A 10634-nucleotide genomic window follows, 5' to 3' on the forward strand; every position below is an offset into this window, starting at 1 on the left:
TATTCACAGGAGTACAGATCAACTAAACTGTCTCGTGTAGTGTATTGCAATGGGGTGCGAATGATGGCAAGTATCAGGAATCAACTCCCGATAATTTTTTGAAACTTCTGCTCTGAAACGGTTGGCTACATTTTCTCTTAAGGCAGATGCGTGTGGCACACGAGCTTTTGGCAACTACTCCAGCACTACGCGTCTGTCTGCATGGGACATCAGCAATGACCGGACCGATCAGCGTCTGAGTCTGGGAATCAAATGCTGCATGCATTCCCTAGAAGGAAGGCTGTCCGCTGGATGCAAGTGGTACGGAGGACCGAGCTACTTGCAAGTGTCCCATGGATCGCTAGATGAAGGAAGGATGGTAGAGGGAACCGACCCCCCTTTGAGGAATACTTCCTCCCGAGATGTGGGCAAAGGGGCGCTCCACTTCCCCTGGGTCGCCACCACGCTGGCCAGTGTGCTCATCACCACCATCGTTGTGGACATCCTTGGCAACCTGTTGGTCATCATCTCTGTGTTCAGAAACAGGAAACTCAGGAAAGCAGGTAAGGACTTAACACCCGATTTTACGGTCCAAACTCTAATTCCAGATCCTTCCATATCATTGTATAAGACTTATATGCCTGCTGCTGTAAGTGTTCTTTTACTTTGCCAGGCCAAGCTAATGATGCTATATATTTAAGGCTAGAGTACAGCCTGTGATCATATCAGAAGTCACTTTAAGCATCCTGGAGTTGAGTGGGATAGTTATGTCAATCTCAGTGTACTTTGCTTCGGCGTTTCACAAGATTAAATTGTGAGCTCATCTTATAAAAAAAATAATTTTAAAATATATAAGTGTATACAGCAACATTTTCCTCTGGGAAACTTGAATTGCGGTTGGAGGGAGGCACCGGAGAAGAATTCCTCTCCATGCTGCTGCACGTTGGAAATGAACCGTAATTAGTTTCCACTTCTGATTGAATTCGCGCCATGAAGTGCATCTGCTTTGACTCTTAAGTGCATGCCACTTCTGTTAGTGCTTATTTCTTTTTTTCAACCTAGTGTCCCAACGAACAATATATATGGACTGCGTAAAATAGGCAGATCATTTTTGAAACATTTCTGTAAGGATCTCCCTCTTTGCATTACACGTGCAGTCATATATTTCCTTAACAGCAGGAGGAGAATGTACAGACAAGTATAGGTATGCAATGCATATAATGTGATGCAATTATCAACAACAATTTCACCACCAATTACCATGTTGAGCACTTTAGTTAGCTCAGTGTTGAGAAGTTGAGCCAACCATGACTAAAATGACAGCGCGGAGGCTACTCCATTTCTATCAGCCCAGAGAATGTTCAAGCATGCTAGTGCTCTTGCCTTGCGTGGCGGTGACACTTCCCATTTCCCCTGGTCCCTGAAGCATGCAGTTAGAACCGCCGGTGTTCACTTATGCACAACTGTGCCCCACAGTTTGTCTAGGAGCTTGGCCAAAGCAAATGTACACGCAGAGGCGCCGCGGTCAGTGTGTGCGCTTGTCATGGCTAATTTTTCGTCTTCTTAAAAAAGTTGCGCACCTATTTTGTTCGTCACCGGTTCATATTGACACAGAGGGTGATAAATGCAGTCACACACGGAAGTTAATTGTTACACCCACACTCTGGATGTAAATTCATCCTACCCAAAGCTGGCTGTTTTGGTGACAGGAATATGAGTTCGTGTTTTCTAGAAGAGAGATTAGACGAGAGTGAGATACTTACTGTAGGTATTTTAGGCCTTAGCATATTTTTCTTTCCATCTTAAATAGCCTATCGGGTTGTTTGGATATTAACCACTTAAACCAAAGCCAGTTTTATTTCCTGTAAAAAATAAGTGATCCTGAAAAAAGAAAACGGCTTGTGTCCGTATTGGCTTGTATCATTGCAATGAAATCAAAAAGGTCTCTCCAACTTGCATCAAATGATTTGTATTGCATCCAGAGCCATTCAATCGGAGCAGCCCTCATTCATGAAAGACATTTGATTTGTGCAAAACTGAGAATGGATGGCAGGTTTGCGACTAATTGTCATCTTTTATTCCATGGCAGGTCTGCTTATCATCACTGCCAGGGTGGTGTTCAGCCTCTTACCAGATTTCATTTGCGTTCTATTCATTGCAATGGGTGACTGAAATCTATTCATCAATTCAACACACACACACACACACACACACACACACACACACACACACACACATACACACACACACACACACAAGCACACAAACACACACACACACACACACACACACACACACACACACACAAGCACACAGACACACACACACACACACACACACACACACACACACACACACACACACACACACGCCGGCAAATCAATTTTCAGTTCAGCAAATGAATTTATCAATACGCAAGCCCCTTAATGTTGAAAACATGGCACTGTCTGGGGGTGATTCATCACTACAGCATGCAGTGGAGCACGGAGGGTGGCGCACAGACACGCCCACACAGGGCAGTGTGCAGCGAGGGGCCAAACGGTCAATCAGTCAGAAAAGAACCAACACAACCCAACACAGAGACTGGACCACAATGGGATTGGACTCTTAATCATTAAAGACGTCCATTTATCAGTCGAGGGGCTGACTGGGCAGGTTGGATCAACCATAGGAGGGTTTCCCCCTGTCTTCCCTGTTTTGATTCTTAGGGTGTTTTCACATACAGTCCCTTTTAGAAGAACCAAACTCCATCCACTAGAAGGGGACCAGAATGTAAAAAGTCTTGGTCTTAAACTAGTGAACTGACAACCTAAATGAGTGTGATAGAGCTTGCAGTCACGTTTGGCTAAGTTGTAAGATACTGTAATTGTTTCTGATCGCAGCCATTCGGCTGAATCTCACATAGCCTTTTCCCTTTTAAGGCCTGCAGACTGATTGCTAATTAAAGATTTGTGTGAAGGAGTGTCAAACAGGTGCCTCAGTGAATTCATACTGATGTAGGTATAGTTTCTAATAGTTAGGAACAGTTTCTGAGAGAGAAGCCTAGAGTTTGGACTGCTTGAATGTCATCCATGTTAACTGTTCTGCAAAAGGATGGGGAAAATGTGTTAATCCAATGAGAAGGGTGAACACATTTGCAAAATGTGCCTTCTGCTCTGCTGAGACAGTGATGATGAAAACCAAGTGGATCCCAGTTTGTCTAAGCAGGTCAAAGCAATCAGGAAAAGTTGGAACTTGCATTTTTCATAGATTTCTGCGGTTTTAATGGGACAACTAGAACATCCTCGTGTTCATCAGCCTAACACTTTTATGCATGCAACACCCACTGATGCATGCTTGCCTCTGCTCGAAACTGGTGGAAATGCGGGCTTGTTCATTAGACAGCACCAAGGTTCAAACAATTCTGACTGGAGTCGTGTTCTCTATTGGTAAAAAAAACAGTGTGCTTTTACAGGTGGCTACTGGCGCAAGGTTTGTAGCACTGTGATTTTTCTGTGAACTATTCACTCAGTGAGTTAAAAGAACAAAACAACAAAGGATGCTTTTAGTGTCATGATAGCTTTTCCGGGAACTTTTAAGATCAAGGGAACATGGGTATCATGAATTTGCTGACACATCCATAGCCTCTGAAAAAAATATCCTGCCCCTCCGTACTATACCCCCCCCCCCCCCCCCATATGCACAGTAGGCGAAGGAACTGACATTTCATTTCACATCATATGCATATGGCAAATAAACATCCTTGTATCCGTGAATGGTATTGCTTATGAAGAACCTTCCGTATGTTGGAGATAAAACTATCTGAAGGGATCATTCTCCTTGAATTGACACATCTTCCCCACACTCATGTTGATAAACTGCTGAATATGGTGGAACATATGGCAATAGCAAGTGACTTGTCACATTTTCCTGTTTTATTTGAGGAGTATAACTTCCATAAAATAACACATGGCATGAAAGGTGAGCTTTTTTAATGAGTCACCTAGTGAATGTGTCATGAGACCACTAATAATGTACCCCTCGTATACAGAATAGGCCCACTATTACCCAGTTTTGTCATGTATGAAATGTTAGCTTCTGTCTGCTCATTCATCCAACACAAATGAGATCAGTCAGAACTGAGTTAAGGAGTACAGTACATTCTGCCATTGGTTGGTTGCCGTTGGTTAAATTAACTCCTGTCATGGAGACTAGGTTGCTTCCTTACAGTAACTCCCTCCCTGCACAGTCCATCCCAACCACACAGCCCCTGAATACATCATTGACATCCTTGGTGCCTGAATTGATAGAAGCATTGTATAGAATGGGCCTATACAACCTAGTTCCTTGTTATAAACATCTCTCAGTGTAAAGAGTCTGAACGTGACAATTTATTTTTTATTGTACTTCTTAAAAATGGCCCAGCCTTAGTATGAATGACTAAATGTCACACTGCATAAGCAGACCCATTGTGTTGCACTAATGATGAGCCATATGTGTGGTAAGTGGAAGCATTAAGCCTTAAGGGCCACATCACACAGCCAGATGGGGCATCTTGTTAGGTATGGCAATGGAGAAGCCATTGTGCTGAGTCAGTCCCTACTCCCTAGTCCTAGGCAATGCCACTGCACTGGTTTCTAATTGCATACCACACAGCTAATCTTGACAACAGATGGAGAAGAGAGGAGGCTCGTGTTGTTGTGTGAGCTATGGGGAATATATTCACGCGTGTCACGCATGTAGTAGTACTACAAAGTTGCATATCTTATCACTAATGATTACACAGCAATCAGGATTAAAACGGATTAGCTAGGACACATTTTATGGAAAGGCCAAAGAAATGACAAACAAACAAAGACTCACTCTCTCACATACACACACACACTCACAAAGACAGTATGGAAAAAAATCCAACGACATTATGCAAGACCTTAATATCTATGCAGAACAACTCAGTGTACGTCGGTTAAAGACAGTTAGATTTGAATATATAGGTAAAAGAAACTCAAGAGCTCCTCTAAATTCACAGAAATGATATCAAACATAACGAATGCCAGGGGAACAGGCTTTCCAAATCGGCCTAGTTTGTTTGTCACCAGTTTGAAGGAGTCTGGAAGAGAACCATGCGTCTCCTCTTCCTCTTCTTGGCAGGGTGAGCGCATGAAAACAGCTCCTCTGAGCAAACCTTATCTCCCTCTCAGCTCCGACTTGGATGAAGGAAAGGCCCCCCTTTTTTTTATTTTTTTTATCTTCGTTGGCAGTAGGGTAGCCTATCTTTAGCCTTAAGTCACTTTAGACTTCAGTGATAGTTATGGTTATTGTGTGCATGTGCTAGAGCCACAGGGGAGGCAGCGATTGTATTGATCTATCCAGATGGCTGACGTTTACAGTGTGTTGCTGTTTGCTGTGCCCTTTCTGATTAACTGTCACAGGCTTAATGTAGCTTTCACTGCATGCAAATACACAATTAAACACAATTTAATCTTTTAATCTATCTTTTCTTAGTGATATACAATCTGGCAGTGGTAGTACAGTAGCAGGGAGTGGGCAAGGCCAGAGGGGGTGTGGTTAATATATGGTGTGTGTGACATACGAACATACACTATATACTCTCACATCAACAATAGGCTGTAACTTAAGAGAGGAAGCAATCTACTATGACTTGGCAGTTTATGAACACGAATAAATAAATAAATAAGTAAAATAACAGATTTAAAGCAGAGTCCTAAGAGACCCTGTTATTGAAAGGTCGCCTGAGGCGCGAGAGCTCAGGATGTAGCCTCAACTGCCCAGAGGGTCTGACCACACTTGATTTGATTGCTGCTGCCCGCTGCTGAGGCTACTTCATAAAATTGATTTGCGGTCCCTCCCTGTCTGTGCTTCTCGGCAGGAAATGCCTTTGTGGTGAGCCTGGCCATCGCGGACCTGCTGGTGGCCGTGTACCCCTACCCGCTGGTGCTGACGGCCATCTTCCACGACGGCTGGATCGCGGGCAGCATCCACTGCCAGATCAGCGGCTTCCTGATGGGCCTCAGCGTCATCGGCTCCATCTTCAACATCACGGGCATCGCCATCAACCGCTACTGCTACATCTGCCACAGCCTCAAGTACGACAAGCTCTTCTCCAACAAGAACACGGCGTGCTACGTGGTGCTGGTCTGGGCGCTGACCACGCTGGCCATCGTGCCCAACTGGTTCGTGGAGTCGCTGCAGTACGACCCGCGCGTCTACTCGTGCACGTTCGCCCAGTCGGTCAGCTCGCTCTACACCGTCACGGTGGTGGTGGTGCACTTCATCCTGCCCATCGCCATCGTCACGTACTGCTACCTGCGCATCTGGATCCTGGTCATCCAGGTGCGGCGGCGGGTCAAGCCCGACAGCCGGCCCAAGATCAAGCCGCACGACCTGCGCAACTTCCTCACCATGTTCGTGGTGTTCGTGCTGTTCGCCGTCTGCTGGGCGCCGCTCAACCTCATCGGCCTGGCCGTAGCCATCGACCCGCGCCTGGCCCAGGCCATCCCCGAGTGGCTCTTCACGGCCAGCTACTTCATGGCGTACTTCAACAGCTGCTTGAACGCCGTCATCTACGGCGTGCTCAACCACAACTTCCGCAAGGAGTACAAAAGGATCATACTGGCCGTTTTCAAGTTCCAGTGTTGAAGAAGCTTTTTTTTTATTATTTATTATCGTTATTAATGTTATTATTCCACAGGGATATTAAGGAGAGACCTAGTAGCCGTAGGCAGTTTTGTGTGAGATGCAATGGGAAGTGTCAGACTCACTATGAATGAAGAGCACCTCCAGGTATTACCGTCACCTTTCATTTCTCCTGGCTGATAATGCTACTCTCTCATTCTGGAGGCTTGATGTGCTCTTCTGAATGATGAACTTCCCCCCTAATGGCTAAACACATTTGATTGTGTAGCTCATAGCTCATAATGTATATGTGCACTGAAGGGTTTCATGATGGAGAAGGTTCGTGGGGTTGATTTACACAATTAAGCCAGAAAAGGGCCTACTGTTCAGACCAGCGCACAGAGTCATGAAGGCAATGTTTCTGAGAAGAGTCACCACTGCGGTGCAGCTATACATGCCATTGTATGAAGGAAAAAGGAGGCAAATAAGAGTTTTTACCTGGTTTAGCACATGTCCTTCCTTTTGTAAATGAAGCTATATATCTTTGGCATCTCTTTGCATGTTTGAATCAGGACAAAATGCTCCTGATTGCATTAGGAGGGCAAAAGTAACACACCAGGAGCTGTCATTATACCCTCAAAATAATTCACTTTTGGCAACAATTGATGCCATTTTAGAGGGCAGCGCAAGGATCGAACACTATGACACGATTTTTCTTAATTAAGCACATTCATTTGAGATGATTTCTCAAAACCAATTACGAATCTTTCATTACGTTAAGTGGGGCCTTTACTTTGTGCATACTGGAACCTTAGCAACAACTTGTAATGCAGGAGTTCTTTTTTTAATCAAGAGGACATGAAGTTGTTTAATAGAGAGAATATATTATGAGAAATGGATAAAGTATATTATTATTCTGACAAGAGTTATATATGGTTTTAATGAGTCCCAAATGTTTGAACACAAACAAGAGCTCCCATTTTTAATTTCATAACGTTTCATATCAATATTTGGTGATTTGTGGTGGCCATTTTATAATTCTGTTTCGAAGGAGCAGTTCAGTGCAGCTTTGTGGGAAGAAACAGAGAGATTAAAAGAAGGATGTTTCTTGTTTGAAGTCCCCACTCAGGCATCTACCATATGTATTAAATGATCCATGAATGTTTTACAAAATTGAAGGCACAAGGAATGTTAAAATAAATGTTTTTTTAATGGATATAACTTATGTTTTTTATTTTCAAATTAATGAAGGTTACCTCAGAAAACTGTCAGAAATGGACTCTATTGGATCTCATTTCAGGAGTTGAATCAGAGCTGATTGATGTCTTTGTTCTTTCCAGCTTTTTGCACATTGTCATTAACAGTATGCGGGGTATTATATTTATGAGAATCATATTTTTTTATAAATCTCCAATGCAGGACTAAATTATGGATGTAATATAATGAGAAGTGAATTAAGAGTGTATCACACAACTTGATGACAACATTAAAAAGGACACTGTGCCATCCATATCAAAAGAAAGGGGAAAAGATAATAAAAACAAAGATCGAACTTTTCATTGTGACTCCATTCAAGTGTGTTTTTATAAACTGGACTGGACAACAATATATCCAATGTACCACACATGAGAGGGCAACGGTTTAAAAAAAACAAAATCTAATTTTTGACCAGTGGACATGAATTAACTGGTGTTAGTTGGGTAATAAAGGTGATAGTAGGCCTACTGGCGCTAGCCCTAGGGCAATTAAAGAACATTTATTTTAGCCATAATTGTGACTGGAAATTCCAGTGATATAAACCTCTCAGAAAAGGTACTTACTACACATCAACTTTCTGTGCTATCTAAAGGACTAAGTTTTGTCCCCACATATGAAGTTGACAGTTTTGAAGTTAAAACCAAGCTGTTTTGCTTCTTCAGAAAGCCATAATTGTAACAAAAGATAAAAAATAGTAGTTACATTTCAAGTAAAAGCCTTTCAATTTTGTTTTCCCAGGCTAACAACATTAGCAACAGCATCAGTGTCAACAGGTTAATTAGCATTTAACATACTTCTACCACCTTCGGGGATAGTGGGGGTCGTGAGTCACTGGCACCATGACTGAATGGGCTGAAACATTTGGGGACCCTTGCAATAGAATATCTACACCAGGCTGGGGAGAAATCGATCAGTAAGCGCACAGCATAGCCCAGGGCCCCTTAGGAGGAGCCAGGGACATGGTGCGTCATCCGGCGCAGCGATGTCGGGAAGCATTACGGGGAGCGAGCCGCGACGTGACATGTCCGGGGGTCGCATGAGGCAGACGGTTCAGCGAGTCGCCCGCTTGCCGGGGTGGGTCATGCCTGCAGGTGCCACACAAGAGTAGGACCGTGTCCCCCCCACCCCCCCACCCCCCCAAACCCCCCACCAGATGCTGGAGTCAGGTGCACAGTTCACGACGGCCAAAAAATGGAGGTCCCGTTGCTTAGCATTGCAAAGCAGGGGACAAGAAGTGCACCTGTCAAGGAGAATAACGGTTACAAGTGGCTTCTGTGGCCTAATGGTCCCACGATGAAGAAAAGCTCGGAGGAAACCCATTGAGGGGGTATTTATTGTGTATCCTAGATACTCTAATGTCTAATTAAGCTGAAGAAATGGGCTTGCAAACAAATTTCTAATGTGTGATACGCAAAAGAAGTCTTATGAGAGCTGCTTGAGAATATCTCAATCAGCCAGAACTCAATGAAGAAGAAGAAGAAGAGGCAATTTCCAGTTATCCATGCTCCGCTGCTCATTTACGGGACGTATAGTCTCGGGATGTCATGCTGCCAGAGTGGTCAGATTGTTTACACTATTAGAGAGCACTTTTATCGCCCATGCTCACTCACGCCCATGCAGGGCTCGTCTGTATGAGTCAACCACACTGGAAGCAGGACAATAAAAGGACCTTTCTGGCTATGGTCTGTAAAACTTCCAATAACATGTCGAAGCCACCCGCAGGTGTACACACACACACACACACACACACACACACATGTCAGGGACATAAAACCAGAGGCCGTGATCAGGTCAGAGGCCGGCCGCATTGCCAAAGTGCTGCCATGAACTCCCACTGAACTGAGCTCATAGCTCCTTAACATGCGCTGCTGCCACTGATCGCAGTGGCTGGTTGAAGGAGGAGGGGAAGGAGATGTGATCAATCCACCAGAGCCACACGAGACGTGCCACACACGAGATCCAGGTGCCCGGCGATGCATCGCTCTCAGCATCTCCTCCATCACGTGCCACCTTAAGCTCCCCACGGCTCAATTACAGCAACTTCAGACAGACCAGATCAGGCAAGGCCATAGTCTCTGTATAGTCAGGAGATACCGCATGCGAGAGAAGGTAGAGAAATGTGGTCCACTAAGGTCTGGTATAGTAGATGCTCTGTGTGTATACTTTCATAGGCTCAGCAGAAAACTTTAGCTGACTCTTGCAACTTGCAACCAGCAGACACAGGGAGAGTCCTGCAACTGACCTTTCCAGCGCTGTGAATTAAGCAAAGCGTTAGGAAAGTCACGCACGCACACATTTCAGTCATAAAAGAGCACTTTGTTCTTAGGACGTAATGTGATCACTAATATTAAAGCAGACAGGCCTTTTAATTGCAGACACATTAGTAGCCTAGGCATGAACAGAGGTACACGTGAACTCCAACATACATGTGCTCAGCTCTGCTTCATCTTTAATAGATGTCCCTGTGCCACTCTCATAACACATTCTCCTTTAGACCAATTACAGAAGAGTGGACAAGCAGAAATTAGACCAATTTTGAAGAGTACATTTCTGTATTTTGGCATATATTTTGGCAATTATATTTTCTGGACATTTTTCTGACAGGGATCAGTGCTGTGATTAAAGGCCCCTGGCAGAAACGTAATGTAGTGAAACAGATGTAGGCCCAGTTAATTTACTTTAGCCTGGGACGTGCACTTTTTAAAAACAATTTGAAAACTTTGTCTGAAGTTTGAGGCACTAAAAAGATTGTGTTGAGAATGACAGCACATACTGCTGATGCT

General features: G+C 44.1%; 1 protein-coding gene across 1 annotated transcript; it reads left to right on the forward strand.

The window, feature by feature from the left end:
• The first annotated feature begins 349 nt into the window (after positions 1-349).
• Positions 350-6618, forward strand: mtnr1al (melatonin receptor type 1A like). Its single transcript, XM_062524533.1, has 2 exons — positions 350-542; positions 5849-6618. Exons 1-2 carry the CDS (start codon positions 356-358, stop codon positions 6616-6618), a joined length of 957 nt encoding a protein of 318 aa, XP_062380517.1. The 5' UTR covers positions 350-355.
• The last annotated feature ends 4016 nt before the right edge of the window (positions 6619-10634 follow it).

Source organism: Sardina pilchardus, chromosome 21 (genome assembly GCF_963854185.1).
Source record: "Sardina pilchardus chromosome 21, fSarPil1.1, whole genome shotgun sequence".
Lineage (NCBI taxonomy): Eukaryota > Metazoa > Chordata > Actinopteri > Clupeiformes > Clupeidae > Sardina > Sardina pilchardus.